The 16,390-nt window shown below is 39.3% G+C and overlaps 1 protein-coding gene across 14 annotated transcripts in view; it reads right to left on the bottom strand.

The window, feature by feature from the left end:
• The window catches only part of LOC105388446 (CUGBP Elav-like family member 1), a 262,076-nt gene that overhangs the window by 37,278 nt on the left and 208,408 nt on the right, over positions 1 to 16,390 (bottom strand). For all 14 annotated transcript variants that reach the window (XM_048624510.1, XM_048624511.1, XM_038119470.2 and 11 more), the window contains one exon: positions 10,316 to 10,364. In XM_048624510.1, coding sequence (XP_048480467.1) covers positions 10,316 to 10,364 — 49 coding nt within the window. The remainder of the gene's footprint in view (positions 1 to 10,315; positions 10,365 to 16,390) is intronic.

The following is a 16,390-nucleotide window of genomic DNA, read 5'->3' as shown; positions in this document are numbered from 1 at the left end:
AAGTAAAGCAAAAAATTCAGATAGAAAACAAAAATACCACAATTTACCTTATCTTTATAAATCAGTAAGTATATACGTATACCTATGTAGCTCAAACTTAATATCCCAAATAGTCTATCAAGATACCAATTCTTCCTAATACCCGTAAGCCCCGGATTCTGCCGTTACCCATTTTACTCAATTAGTTGACAGCCCTGATTGACCCGGGCCAACTTTGGCCGTGGTTTATTAGCTCTGTATTCTAATACGGTATAGTCGGTCGAAAGGGGACTCGCTGAATTCGGGCTCAACATCGAAAAGACAATTATGAAACAATTATTTTTTTATATGGAATTGTTAATTTTAATTTGGTCTTGCATGAATAAATATATTTATTGGTTAAGTACACGAAATAAAAAAAATAAAAAAATTATGAAACTTTCAGGTTATAAAACAAGCGTGTCTTGACGGTTACTCTAGTTTGACAAAAAAATTACGAACGAGAGTTAACTGTTATGCAGTCAGTACGTTTAATTCAATGAGATAGAGTCGTGATTATTGCCACAGTCCTCCGAAACTACGTTTTAGGTAAGCCAAAGTAATCCCCCTGTGTACTGATGAGTTACCTTTCAATCGCTAAGTTATGCAAAAAGGGTTGTGGACAATGATGAATTATGTAGGTACTTAGGGGAGCTTGAAAGCTCCGGAACGTATCAAACAAAAAAGTTACATCTTAACTAGTTGCGAGATTTAGTGAAGCTTAAAGATTGCACTATGATGAGAGATCCAATAGTGCATCTATTCATACCTACTAAAGTATTACCTACCAGATTACGAGTAGATTCTACGGCCACCGAAACTAATAATTTAGTTATTAACGTCTGCATCTCTGCAACTTCCACTCGACTACAATTTCTCAACATATTTTTTATCACTGTCTTGTAACCTTCAAACCTCTCCCTAGACTGGGGGTCACTCTATATATGACAATAAAACAATTTCGGAGTGCTGCTGATCGAGCCACGACTCTATTTTGTTGTACAAAACGTGTCGATGGTACGACAGCTCTCGTTCGTTCGTTTTTCGTCAGTATAGAGTACCCTCCTGTGCCGTGCGGCGGGCCCGATAACCGTCGCCGCCGGCTATAAGGACATCCTCGACTTATCCGGGATCCGGACGGCAAGCAAACAGCGATAAGCATCGCAGATAGCACTGCCGGCGACACTGCCGAACGAACTAAACGCTATTCTGCTACAAGCTAAGTTAACAATATACGAACGAGATGGAGAGTCAGTGCAAAAGAAACGCGACAAATAACACCCCACTTCTACCACTGAGAAATTTAAATAGTTCGGTGCGTATATTGACGATATTGTTAATCTAAGGCAAAATCGCCAACGTTGGCGAAGAATAGAAAGCAGAAGGTATGCAGAGCTGAACGTTAATCTACAGAACTAAAAAGAAACGCTTAAAGAAGAAGAAAAGAGTTATGTATCTGTATAATACTAATAAGTGGGGACATCTCACACACGGACATCCGACCCCAAGATAGGCAGAGCCTGTAACATTGGTATCAGACAGCTGTGATATATATCTACACAATCTGGCTGGCCGGGGAAAGAACAAGGAGCCTTCGGCATAGCAGACAGATTCACTTACAATACACCATACGGCGGTCGCGTTGTGTGCAATTGTGCATCGGCCGGTACGAACGAAGTCAACTTTGCTTAAGTTTTTTTTAAGTGGAATGTTATATCTGTTCAGAAATCTCAATACAGAAATAAAAACTTAGGCCCTAGCGATTTGTATACATATAAAATAGGTACACAACTACACATTGATATTTAGATTGAAGTACGGGCTTGAGACTCAGTTACTGGAATTGTTTTGAATTTCAGGCAAGTATTTGTCCCTCAGGAATTCTATGGCATTCAGCGTCGTCCCTGGAGCAGATAAGTTATAAACTTAGGGTTATCAATAATCGGTTATTACTACAGTAGTTTGTAGCACCGGGAGACCACAGCCGGATTAGCAGAATAGGTTTCCAAGTGGATGCTTCAATATCAGGGCTCGTTTGCAGAACGGAAAGAGTTTACCGACTTAACGTGGATTGTGATCGGGGACCCTACTCCAATTTTACGAATGATATTGTATGCCGATATAGCTGTTGTAATGAATTCATAAAACGTCTGGCAGTGATCTCGGAATCCGTCCCGTCGCAGTAAGCCCGCAGGGTCGAGTTACACAGAGGTTACAAGTTACAAGGTGACATTTATTTGTAATTGCCACATAGTTTTTAAATATAAATATAACAGACAATCATATTTTCATTCACTGTGATATGATATGAAATAAACTGGCGGTGGCATGCACTGATTCCAAGTTTCAGATTACCCAAGAAAAAGTTTCCAGGTCGATCCGTACCATAATATATATTGGTTATCGTTTCAATAATTTTTAACGCCATGTCATAGTCGAGTGCTCATATTTCATTTTTATGGGAACGTATGCGTTTCTAAACATGGCTATAGCCGAGCGTATGCCAGGGAATCATAGCGTCGAACAATTTCAATAAATCTGTCGCGCATTTCGCCTGAACGCGTACTCAAGCCCACGGTTCTACCTTTTTTGGCATAAGATTTTTTTGCCTAATCTCGTATTGCATAGTAACGTTTGGTCAAAGTCTCGTTACGCCGAAAATCGTATGGCATAAATCTCGTTTAGTAAAAAGTTATTTCGCATAACATTGTTTAGCCTAATAATGGTATGGCCAAATCTTGAATAGCCTAATAATGCTATGGCATAGGTTTATACAAAGTAATAATATTCGTTTGGCTTTAACTTTGACGGAGCGTCTCCCTACATAGCGCAAACTGGTGCCTTGTATTGTTTCCGCTGTTTGGAAAACGCTCCGCTCCGCTTCGCTGAGCTCCGCTTTGGTTTTGATGAACATGTGCACCTAACACGCTCCTCCTCGCTTTGCTCGTCGTCGCACCTATCTTTAGGTTTCGATCACATGGGGTTTGTAATAATTATATTGGTCGTTAACTTTCGATTTTTTGATCATACAATATCGTGATTTTCGGGATGTAGGAGAAAAATACCACAATTTGTACATTTACTACATACTTAATATATTATTTATTAAGATAAAATTAGGAGAAACAAGATTATACATAGGTATAGACGAACATAAATTTGAGCAAACGAAACTTAGGTGTTTAAAGATTGTGCCTAAAGAGTTTTAGACGAAACGAGCCTTATGCCACATAAGTCTTGGCAAAGTGATGGTTCGGCCAAAAAAGTTTAGACCATACGAGTTATGCGAAATGAGTTTTGGTCAATAAAGATTATGCCAGATGAGCGGAACCCCAAGCCCACATTTGCGTGCACGGTACCACTAAACGAACGGGCGGCGACAGCGAGCGGCGCATCAATTGCGCGCTAAATACATTGCTGGCAGTAAATCGGGTGGCGGGCGTATTGCACGAATGAACCGAGCCGTGGGAACATAACCGTTTAGCCGGGGTAAAATGTCGCCCGATGTGTCGGGGTCGCCGCGCCCGCCCGCTACAAGCGCCCTCAATCTGAAACATTTGTAGGGTTGTCCAGGAAATGTTATGGAAATCTTCAATAGACACTGCCAGCTCTAAATTTCAGTTTTGTTATTTCAGTTTCAGTTTTACTGTTTCCTTATTTGTTAACATTGAGGTTCATGACTGTGTCAAACTTATTAAAAGCACGCAATGCGGGACGCCGGCATATAATTCGGATGTTTGATGATTTTGTTGATACAAAAATGTTTTTTGATCATTAAAGTAGGTATCTACTCCCACTCTTCTCTAGACTCTGCACGTGCAGAATAAAATGACGATAATTATAATTATAGAAAAGGTTCCCGGTGGCAGCCCTAAGCTAACGAACTCATAGATCCGCGCGCGGTCCATACACGATGCGGCCATCATTATTACGATACTCGCCTCGGCCAGACACTGCACTATCACCATCAACTGTCCCCTAAACAGACAATACTGATAGTCATTGTCCAACGATTATAGCCTTTATTCATGTGCATTACAAATCACGAGAGCACTAATGCGCAATGTATTGTACTTCAATAAGAGCCTAAATTAAGTGAACGATTGTTTACACAGAATCTAACAGACATATTAACACAATGTTCTTCTGCTGTTTTGTGTAGTTGGTAATGTAATGTTAGCTCAGGTGCAATTAAATTACAGACTCTTCAATAATAAAAGCTCGAACTGAATTAGGAAGGAACGCTTAAATATATTTTAAAAGGATAAAATTTCATTAAAATATTAACTAAAATAATTTGCAGTTTTTAATTAAAATATTGTTGCTAACGCTATTATTTTAATGGAAGTAATTACCAGAACGTTTTATCAGTTGACACATGTTCAACATCGATTGTTATGTTTTAATTACAACTTTAATTATTTGACGACTGGAACTAAATACGAGTATTTTAAAAATATGCGTAGTGAAATGATCCAAAGTTAAAATCTACTGAGTTCATTGAGATTTAAAACAACAACAAAAACCTATTCGTTATGTTAATTTAGTGCTCAACTCTAGAAAAAGAAGTACCTAGCTTTTGTCAGAAAGCTCTTCCTCCAAGTAGTCGCCAGTATTTCAACCAGTGACTAAACCAACGAATACATCAAATCACACCACACCGTCGCGTCGAAGACAAACGCATTTATTATAGGTAATATTAACATGGAACCGTCTGTAAATTGCTATAATAACTGTGAAAATACAATCAGTTGTCTTGTTGGACATAATAGAAAGACCTGTGGACTTTATAACCAATGCCCATTTTCTCATTTGAGTAAATCCATCGAACGAACTTAATCATAGATTACTAAACAGTTTCTACGTAAACTTAAGCGCCGCTCAGTCACAATGCAGATAATCATGGCGCTGCATGTCATACATTAATAATAATGAGGAACCAAAATAATCATCTTGTGACTGATATAGGACGAGTGTGAACTGTGAAGTGATGCATCTTCTATTCCAGTACTAGCTACGGCGGAAATTGCAACTTATGTAATGAAATAATGAGTTAATGACCATGCATTTATACTAGTTAGTTGTTACTACATCTATGAATGGAAATAAAGGTCAGTTTATTGAGGATGCCAATCATTGAGTAGTAAATATATTAACATGTATTTTGTTTGTTGTTTTAATGAACATTCAACGTTTATGAAGGAAACTGATGACATGAATCTTAATCAGGACTCATGATTTTTCAGTGTTATAAAATACAAGAACACAGTAAGTGCCTTAAATAAGTACAAAGTGATTGCACTGGATCAACTAAGTGTAAATTATAAAATAAGTATTACTTAGAGGCCAACGTCATTTAAAATTTATGGATGTGCGCAGGCGCAACATGGACGGTGGCGTTTTGTTTGAACAAGTGTATGTCTCTTAATGTGTCTCTGTGTGTGTCTGTGTGTGTATGTGTGTGTGTGTGTGTGTGTCTTGCGCAAGCACTTTGCTTAACGGCTCGGCTTACAAAAACTTTGTCATAAAGACATTCTTTGAGAAGTTCCCTAAGTCCATTGTTGACAAGATAAGAGCCACGTCGCGACACATCGTATCGTTTTATTCAAGGACAATTTTATAGTGTTTTGGTACCTACTAATCTAAGGATTATTTCACCAGTCTCTAGCTAACTGATTTTGGAGAAATGAGGCCTAAAGCCTGAACCTACTCTCATCCGTTTCCACGGGACAAATCATTATATCGGTAGAGAGTAGTAGGTGCGGGCCAGTAGGAAGGAAAATGTAAGAGTAGCTTGCCTCCCCGGTGCTCGCTACTCTACAAGTCTACATTAACCAATTTTATTACCCTACTCTACCGATGTTAAACACTAATTAGTATTAAGTTAGTATGAATCTATATTCTACTCGTGGACAGCAGACGTAGGCGTCAATAAGGCAACAATATATTAATTTAACCTCGCTGTAGAGGTATTCAATATTTAATCGATGGCAATAATAAAAATCTATAGTCAAGTTTCATGGCTCAAAGGCCTATACAACTACACTACAACATACAAGGAAAATTGACATGCAACAATATCTAAAGGAACTGCATCATATTGAACACATAGAATCTAGATAGTCTCTCATTAGCGAAGATACATTATGTAGATTATACAAGATACGAATGACGCTGAGATACATCTCACAAGGCGCCGCGACACATGATTATTATCTAATCATTGGTTATCTTCAATCACGCCTTCAAATACTGGGCGCGAAGCCAAACGTGTCTTATAAATCTGATATCGGTACAAACATATTGTTGTAATTGATCATTTAATATTGTTTCAACTTGACCGATTAATCGGCGAAGCCAAACAACTCATTTGTAGTTTGTCAGAACGTTTTAATAAACGAAAGGAATATCTAGTTCCTTCCTTTTCAAGTCTGTAGTTATTCGTGTATTCAAAGAACTTACAAGGATTTCTAACTTTATATTTAAATCTACAAACACGAATCTCGTTACTGCCATTGTTGTTGTGTCGTAACTTTAAATGACAATCTATTAAAAACTCTACATAATGCACACATTATAATCTCACACCACATAAGTGATCAGTCCCCAACCCCTGTTTGATTAGTCAGAGCCGAGAGCTCCGAGCAACGACCTCTACAAGAGTTAGCGTAGAGCCAGCAGAGGCATGGTAACTAGAACACGCATATTAACACTTTTCAACGAGGACAACAACGGTGATTGTGAAATTTTCAACTACCGATACCGACTACAAAGGTAAATAGAAACTTGAGACCATAAGTAGCCACAGTTAAAACCTATCTTTATACTTTTGTGCAGTGTACAGTAAGATGATGTCACTGATAGTGTATAGGGAGACATAGCGTCCGATGGGACGAAGGTGTTAGTATTTCAATCAAACTAGTTTCCGTAGGGACAACTTAGCTTGATTGAATGCGTCATAATTTAGCGTGTTGTTAGACTTTTATAAGCATGACTCTACATTGTATTACGTGGATTTGTTTAGTTAGCGATAATAATATATGAGTTAATTTGTCATCGTTCGAAGCGAATGTTTACAAATAGCACTTCAATCTTCCTGGATCAATCTGACCGCACATCGGCGGCTGCCAAATACTTAACGGGTATTCAATGTTGTTAATAGACCTAATAACTTATTGATGCGAATTGGCAGTTGAAACCTTGAGTGCGTCTAGTTGAGTTCATTATCGCGTGAGGCGGTAGGATCGCAATGTGACTTGGACAGTGCATTTTCTGCATAGCAGCTTTAGTTTAAATTTAACCGTTCTTTGTTAACAAAGGTAAAATAAATGAATCTAGTCTAGCCGACATGATGAGCGCTACTCTTGGTCCGCAGGATAATGCAATACAAGGAAAAAGTACTGTTTTATTTTCGTCGCCAGCTCTACTGCCGACTGTATGTTACGTACAAAAGAACCTTTTGTGCGACTCAATGCGATTACGAAATTTTACATTTTAAATATTTCAGCATCAGCAGATACTTAAATGCAGTTGTCATATTCTTCATTATTATTGAACTTTTTCAGTCTTCTATGCTAGCTGGAAATTACTGGGAATATTCGGGCTGTTTTGTGGCCGGAATTAAAATCATACAGTAAGCATATTCAGGCAGAACTAAAACCTTAACCCTCTTTAGGTGTATAACTGGTTAAATTTTCTGTGCAAATCTTTCGAGCGTAGGTAATTCTAGCTAAGCCTTTCGTATGAAACATTAATTCGCAGATGTGAACGACAAAAGAATTTGTGAAGCCGTCAGAGGGAGATGTGAAAGATTCAGTTCAACTGTCAAAAGAATACAAAAACACCGGGCGGGATTTCACGTATTTCAGCGTCGGAGCATTGTTTTACTCTCATATGTCGGTCACTGTTGTCTGTTAGACTAAAGGGAAATTCTATTGTAGTGGGTACATTCTTTACCCATTTGTTTAAATACGCATATTGTAGCGAGTAGATAACTCGAAAACATTATATTAATTAGTTTATAATTGTTTAGTGAGTTTATGACAAATGACTAAGACATTATGTCACAACAAAGTAGAATAGGTCAGCGTTTATGAGGTACTTACAGAACAGTTACAAAGTGATTAGGTAGGTACCTAAGATTTTGATTGACTCAGCTATTAGGAGTATCGTTGATTGAATCGAATAAAAATACTCATGTAGAGTTGTTTTATTTGCGATATTGAAGGAAGTTACTTAGGGCAATTTATCGAATATTAATGGCGAGATCAGATGTGACAAATGGTGATTCGATACACAAGGGTAGCCAATTTTCTTGCAATTGTGTTTTAATAAGAAGTGTGTATAAAGAGCTATTGCAATGTGACATCCAGATGACTGAAAACGATGATGATCTGAAGTTCCGAGCGGAACCACGTGTGCTCCAGCTGACGTCGCGTGAACGTCTGTAACTGAAGGGGCGTCGGGCGACGGTCACCTGGCACATGGTAGGGCGTCGGGTTGGACGGGGGCAGCCAGTAGGCGGAGCTGATGGCCGGGTAGCTGGACCCGCGCGGGGCGCCGCGGCCACGCGCGCCGCCTGCCTCGCCGCGCATCCTGACACTGCACTGCACTGATCACTCACGACATCACGTCTGCACTCGACCGCGACACCTTCCACACTGAGTCAACGTAGGGCGACGTGAGGTGCGCGCGCGCCGCCGCCGACGACCGACGATCCGTCACTCCGCGGTGACACCCCCCGCGCCCCCGCCCGCGCTAATGAGCCCCCTCCTGTCACACCTAAACACTGATAAGCCAAACAATGCCCGAGGCTCTTCCCCCGCTGGTCGCCGCGACGTGATCAGCGTCCTAATGTCACGTCGCAGCCTACTAGCGGATGTACACCGATTGATAGCAAACCGTTCGATTACTAATTCGTTTGATGTCGTATAAATAGACGACAATACTCGAATGTGCATCGTATCGCTGCATGTGCTAGGGCTAAGGCAATCGCTGGTAACATGATCGCGTCGAATTGATTTGTTATGCGGTCGAGTGGCTGCGCCGATTATGTTTCGTTTTATTGTTGCTGTTAAGAAGCCCTTGATCCGCTTTCATTTGCACGCGGCCTGCCTACTGATGTGAACTGAAACCTAACTTGGAGTAATTATATCTATTAGCCTTCGATCGCATTATGAAACATCTCAGGTACATAATCACTCTATTAATGGCGAAGGTCAAGTGTACGAGTTTTTTTATTTCTTCGACTGTGAAATTGAAATTTCAGCAATTTCATGATCTTGGATATTTTATCTTTGAATTTGCCTTCAGAATCTAGGTTGTTTGGTTCAGAATTCCCTTAGATTGTGCTCTATATGCGGTAATATGGTAATATTCTATTCTACGTTACGGATGAGAGAGAAATTTGGTTGGACAGGGAAGAGTGAGATTGATGAGAGGACGGAAACAGGTAGTAGGTAGTTAAACATCATTGTAATCAGATTCAGATTTGCTTCCTTATAACATGTATTAGAAAGAAAAAAACATTATCGATATAAATGAGGTTACGAATAACTGTTTAATATATCCTTAAGGTCATAAATGAGGAATGCATTCCATTGTATCCTTTTCATCCCCGCTACTTTAAAATTAAAAGGTACCATAAAAATGTTATTAAATTGTTTCGCCTGTTAACTCTCTTAAGGTTTTCGCAATCACGGTAATTACTCTATTTAGAAAGCTCTCAAATTTTCCTCAAACCAAAAATTCAATTAAGTAGCTATGGAGTTGCTCAAATTCTCGTACCTATTAGAAGTACTTAACATGTCGAAAGAGCTTATATAAATTTAGATTTTCTCAATTATTACTGGTAAATTATAGGTTTCGTAATACATTTTCTTAGTAACCAATTAATCACGAAATTAGTTCAGCTTTGTGTACTTAAATAAGTACAAAAGTCGTAAAAGTAGGTATTGGATACATTATACAGGGTGTTGCAAAATTGGTATACTAAGCCGAAACCTACATGTGCAGCATGGTATATCTAAACCGTAATTTGGAAATTCGCGAAAAAAAAAAACATTTTCCATAGTAAAAAAGTCACGTGACCAACAAAGTTTCTATGGAAAATGCATTTTTTTTTCGCGAATTTTTAAATTTTGATTTCAGTTTCGGGCTTAGATATAGCATGCTGCACATGTAGGTTTCGGCTTAGTATACCCTTTTTGCAACACCCTGTATAGAGGTGTTTATATATTTTTAGAAAAGCCGCTTCTCCTATTTTTGTATATTGATAAAGAAAAGTTAAAAAACTTACCATTTCTATTTTCACTATCAGCTGGTTTCATCTGAATGGGATGGTGCATCTGTAATGAAAATAAAATATACTTTAATAAAATTGATAAAACATAGCCTTGCTTGACGAAGATTTTATACAAAGACAACGTTATTTTCACTTCCAAACAATAAAATCAAGTAGATACATAACATCGGCGATGGCCGCGCGTGACAAATTGTTCACTTTGTGCCTTGGCCGCGTCACCAGTGATTGATCATCACGCAGAGCTAATTAGATAAGCATGGAGTTACCCTACTATAGCTAAACTGCGACTTTGGTAAAACCCCTTAGGAGCTCCGCTCGCTAGAGTCGAAGCGGCGTCGCGGCGGTCGGCGCGGACGAGATCGAGAGTAGGCGAGGCTTTAACGCGTAAATGAGGCACAATTTACTACCGCGACGTTGCGTCGCCTCGACTCTAGCAGTGAGTGGAGCGCCTAAGTTCGTTTGCCTCCGTGAACTTCACCGGCTGAACCATTCGGCTTGAAATAATTAAAAGATCTATACAGAAAACCTCTAATAATAAACAACGATGATCCTAATCACTGGAGAACCAAGATAATCCCCCAAAATCGTGAAAAATACCAACAAACGGAAATCGGGAGGGAAGCGGGCGCGATGGCAACACCAGATAGGGTCCCTATTCCCGAGATTACGGCATCCACCCATCCATGATTCATCGCCCATTACATGCAGACAAACTGTCTCCTGACGTGTTATTGTAATTATGCTAATGGACGAATTGGCTGCTCATGTTTATAATTAATTATTGTTTACTTGTCTATTAGCGAAATTAGAATGTCGTCTGTTTTTAGCTAACTGCCCCCGAAGCTGGGGTTTACCTAATAAGTGTTGGTGGCTTTCTTATTGTATCGATACTTATGGAAATATTCTTATAACAACTTTATAATTTGTTATAATATTATTTTAAATTTTGATGGTAAAACAAAAAGAAATGAAATCAACGTTCTTATAAATATACCGTGCTGTATTGTTTTCGTTCATTCATTTCAAGTAGTGAAGATAAGCTATGCACGCTAGGAAAACTAGCGCTGTATATTTTAAATTAAACTTCCCACTGCTAATTTAGCTCCTACTTTAATTGTCTTGAGCCAACTTCAATTCTCAATTAGTTTATCTGCCGATAGAGAATTCAAGTTTTGTTTCTTGGTCTTAAATTCACAAACTTTATGTAAGTAGTTGGAGTTCAGGCGAGTATCATGTCGTCGGAACTAGGAAAGTCACACTCGGAGCGGTGGTGTGTGTTTGACTTTCAACTTTGGATAGTTATAAATAAAGTTTGATTTCAACTGGTTATTGGGGCGGTTCACAAAAAACTGCAGTTGGCGTCGAATTATAGTTTTAGTTCTGTAAGTTGGTAGATGTTGATATCTCTATATTGGTGAATGTACTCAACTTATTCAGCTTCAAAAAAACAAAAAAAAAACGTTTCAGGCAATTTCGAATTTACTTAGTATTGTAATTATGTATCTATCGAAAGTATCACCCCTGCCGTTAAAGAGTTAGGCCATGTACGGGATAAATCTAGTCAACTAACGAGTGATAGCTTTCACGTAAGTTGCTACAATATAGGTAGCCCGCAAGAGACTGCATGGGTCAGTCTGCTCTGGTCTCGTCACTCATCGTAGCACCGTTTATTTCTGTCTGCGTCGTCGGTCGACTCATTACTTTGGCTTCTAATTGAGTAATGGCAGTATTGGCAGGAGGATCGGGCGGGATCAACCCGAGATTTAGGGCTCGCGACTTTTTGCTTCAGGTGTCAGAGCTTTCGAATGGTCATGTGTCTTGCTTATCCTTATTCTAGGTGGTCCATAAAGGTAGGTGTTCACCTATCAGTACCGTACGTATTGGACCAAACGGATTTTCAGAAATATATGGAAAAACTGCATCGGCAATGCGGATGAAGTGGACGCAATTGTGAGAATTTTAATACAAAGAATACTGAATGGGATGTGTCCGTTGCGTAAGATTCCGAAAAGTGGTCGGTTAGATAGGTATCTTTTAAGTACAACGTTTCGAGTCGAATTCCAATAAATCAAATTATGAAATTTTCGTAGGTCTATTCGTCATATTTTCACTAATTCCCAAGAGACTCCTCCTCGTTTAGATTGTCTGAAAGATTGTTCGTTCAGAGATAAGAGGCCACATGTTGTAGATACAACAATAAAAATATATGTAGGTATAACTAGTCTTCTCAGTGACATATCAGTGAGTCAGTCAGCAAACCGACGATTGCGCTTGACCGGCCATGTTTGTGAATAATTAAAATAGTTTCGATTGTTTGTTTGTTGCCCGTTTATACATGTACACGTGTGTTTATATACATATGTGTAAACAGTAAATAGCCGGTCGATCCGCCAGTCTCGGTCGGATCATGCATCGTAGGATACTGCCGATAATTTAATGGCAAATGATACGAAATTAATTAACCACGCGGCTTAATAAATCGCCTGGCTTGTTTGCCGTGGCCATCTGTCATTGTTGCTATTGTAATTTGAACCCATATTTCTGGACGTATGAATAATTAACGCTTTTGGGGATAGAATTTATCAAGAATTAAGACGTCGGCAATATTTTCGTTCAATACTTAATTAAAGTGTTTATTTATGGGCATATCTGTTTCCAATGATTGGATTTGCCGATTCCACTATCCACATTTTCCTATACCTAAAATCCTATACTGGCAACTAAAGGATTGCAGTTGTCAGAATAACAGAATAAACATGAAGCATACTCATATCATTCTAAATTAATTAGATTCATATTACTGATTTCAAGCAGTGAGAAAATTCACAGCACATAATTTTCAACACCAAATCCTAACTAATATTATAAATGCGAAAGTAACTGTGTCTGTCTGTCTATCTGTCTGTCTGTCTGTCTGTAACTCTTTCACGCCAAAACTACTGAACGGATTTGAATGAAATTTGGTATACATACGGTCTAGACCCTGGGAAAGAACATAGGCTACTTTTTATCCCGGAATTCCCACGGGAAAACTTTTTAAGGCGAAGCGAAGCGCGCGGGAACAGCTAGTATAATAATATAATAATTATTTTCACTGCACACATGCAACCTCGCCGTTTGCAAACACTTTTTAAAATAAATAAGATCTGAATCGGTTTTTATTTCATGGCGTGCTGTAGCGTCACCTTCAGCTTCAGGATTACTACTTGAAGGCATGAAACCTATTTTAGCATACCTACCCAGTGCCCACGCCTACTGTCAAAGTATTACTGTGACATGAATCATGATAATTGCCGAATAATCTATCATCTCATCATTACATGTAATTATATCTGCGATTAATAATATAAAATAAAAAACTGAGCATGTGTGTGACACCTTTACAATATTTGTAATGCCAAGAAGGTCTATAACTGTGTATACCATGGAAAGTGGATTTAAAAAATACTATCGATCAAGTTTCTTGTCTTTACGGTTCTTTATACATTAGTTCGCTTCTGGCGTACCTTCGGTATAGAATGACGTAGAATTCCTGGAATTCCCTCTTAATTTAAGTTGCGTGGTTTGATCAATCCCATCGATGGGTATGACAGAGGCTGACCCAGAATGTACGAAAGGTACGGCTGGCACGCGCTGTCGTGCCACGGCCTTCCTCATCCAGCTACTTATCAAGCTACGTCTGCCTGTAATTTTTTTTTTCGTATGGATTGCAAATGTGTCGCTAAAAGCTGCGGATTACTCTATACTGACGAAAAACTAAGTTTCGCAGCGCTGCTGCGCGGGTGACGACTCTATCTCGTTGTATTAACCGATTGTTCGTTCGTATTTCGTCAGTATAGAGTAACCCCCCTGTAGCGGCAGTTACTGTTGCTAATGAGACGGGTACGTAGCGGTGGCGATCGTCGACACACGTCATTTATTTTTAAACTGCCCATCCATCCGACTGAATAGTTTGTTGTGACATATTCTTTTTGAACGCGTGGCCGGGGGCTATTTTCGGATGGTATTGACCGATTGTTCTTTTTTGTTTAAAGCTCATTGGATGCCCTTTAACTGACCTATGTAGGTAAAACCACAACTCTGTACTGTCTAAGTTCCTTTGGTCCAAGATATCCTCATGTGACATGTATCTTGTCATGATTACTTACGGCTGTTTCTGAAGAATGGATTTAGCAATGTACAAAAGCATAACTATACAATTTATGGATAGTTGTGTAGATTGTGTACGTACTTATAAGATGCATAATGACATAAGTGACGTGCTAATCTCTTGTCTATTTGTATCGATTAGACACCACGCAAAGACTACAATGAGAGCGACACAGCAGTGACGCTGCCAGCGACTATTTTCAGGCACTTTCACTATAAATGTAAAGTGGGTGTACGTGACTGTGCGGCGGTATGAAGTGGCCTTTAGGTAGCATTTGAGGGAAATTATGTACGTATATAATATGTTATGCATATTATAATTGTAGAACATTAGCAGCATGTTTCATAACGTGGTTTAAGGTAGATATTGTTTGGGATAAAAGTCATACTAATAGTGTGGTTATGATTAGATACTAACCCCCTTATTCATAGAAAAGTTACAATACGTTTTAACTAATAAACTGTTTTGTCCCTCTCTGTCAAAGAACAAATTGTTCTTTGTCGGAGAGGGACAAAACAGTTTATTAGTTAAAACGTTCTGTAACTTCTCTATGAATAAGGGGGTAAGGTTCTTATTCCACAAATATCGTTTAAATCCGTAAATTCTGAAGCACAGACTAAGACTATCAGTTATCGAGAAATCAGTAATACACATAATTGGCATGCAACGCGACACAATATTAGGTATGTTACAAATTTCTTCGGTCACCCTTTCAAAACATTAAAGAACCATCACAACCGCAGCCAACACAAATTGAAACAGCGCGCCCCGCGCCCCGTGGCCCGGTGCAATCACGTGGAAGCGATCACAGCATTATCTGTCGCCAGTCTATCGCAACCCACCAGTAGGTACCCACGCGTGCGTGTATACCAGTAGGTATACACGCACGCACACGGCAAACAACCAAAGGTTAGGGAAAAAGAAACGAACTAATGGAGCGTACTGGCACCCTTTAAAAGATGCCAGCTAAGGCCTTTCCCGCCCCAGCCCGCGCGGAATCGTGCCGAATTTCGAAATTTCCAAGTCCCTAATGTTGCCAACTATTTTTAAGAGCACTTCGAATCGCCACTTCTGACAGTTTTTGGCGTAAGTATAAAGTTGCTGAAAGTGTCGATGTCGTAACAAAAGATTTACTGATAATTTTAAATTTGCAACAATCTAACATTATACTTGACTGGACTTGTTATAGTATTACTTGTTGGACTTAATATAGTATAATATATGCTATTAGACATAACTAACCGATCCAACAAACCCTTAATAATAGCAGCAATCGTCCGACAACGACCACTCCTGTTCACGAGCCTCATCACATCACAGTATACGAGATAGTAATCTCTTCAAACGCAAACCGAAGCAGCCAATAAAAGAAAACTACCATTCGCCTTTGAGCGGAATGGTCCCTCATTGGTGAAACATTCGAGCATCTTATCTATCCATCACAAAGGAAGTGATTTCGAAACCCGTCGACGACGATTTCAATCCGCAGATACGAATACGTGGACCGCTCTATAAGTTTCCATCGCAGGTAGGTAGATTGCCGTGTCTATACGAATAATACCGCCAGCTTAACTGGCCCCTTCCAGCTTTCAGTTTCGAGGACGCCGTATCCAACGTGTGGGCTCCGTCTACAGTGGTGGCCTGAACTTAGATGTAACATTTGTTAGGGTAATATTATTACTGCAAGTAGTCGTTGGGACCGAATGGGTTTCCGTCTGCTAGAGGTGCTCCCATTGTAGCGAGCATATTATGTATGGAAATATGACTTAGTATATGGACGGGACTATGGAACGTAATTTTATCTCTTGCACAAATAATAGACCAAGACCAAGTTGCAATGATTTTTTGGTCTATCATTCTTGGTGTCACACTTCTAAGAGTTTCCCTATGCAGAAGAATGTTTAACCCGCGGATAGTCG

Source organism: Plutella xylostella, chromosome 12, assembly GCF_932276165.1.
Source record: "Plutella xylostella chromosome 12, ilPluXylo3.1, whole genome shotgun sequence".
Lineage (NCBI taxonomy): Eukaryota > Metazoa > Arthropoda > Insecta > Lepidoptera > Plutellidae > Plutella > Plutella xylostella.
This window is presented reverse-complemented; position numbering and strand designations above follow the sequence as displayed.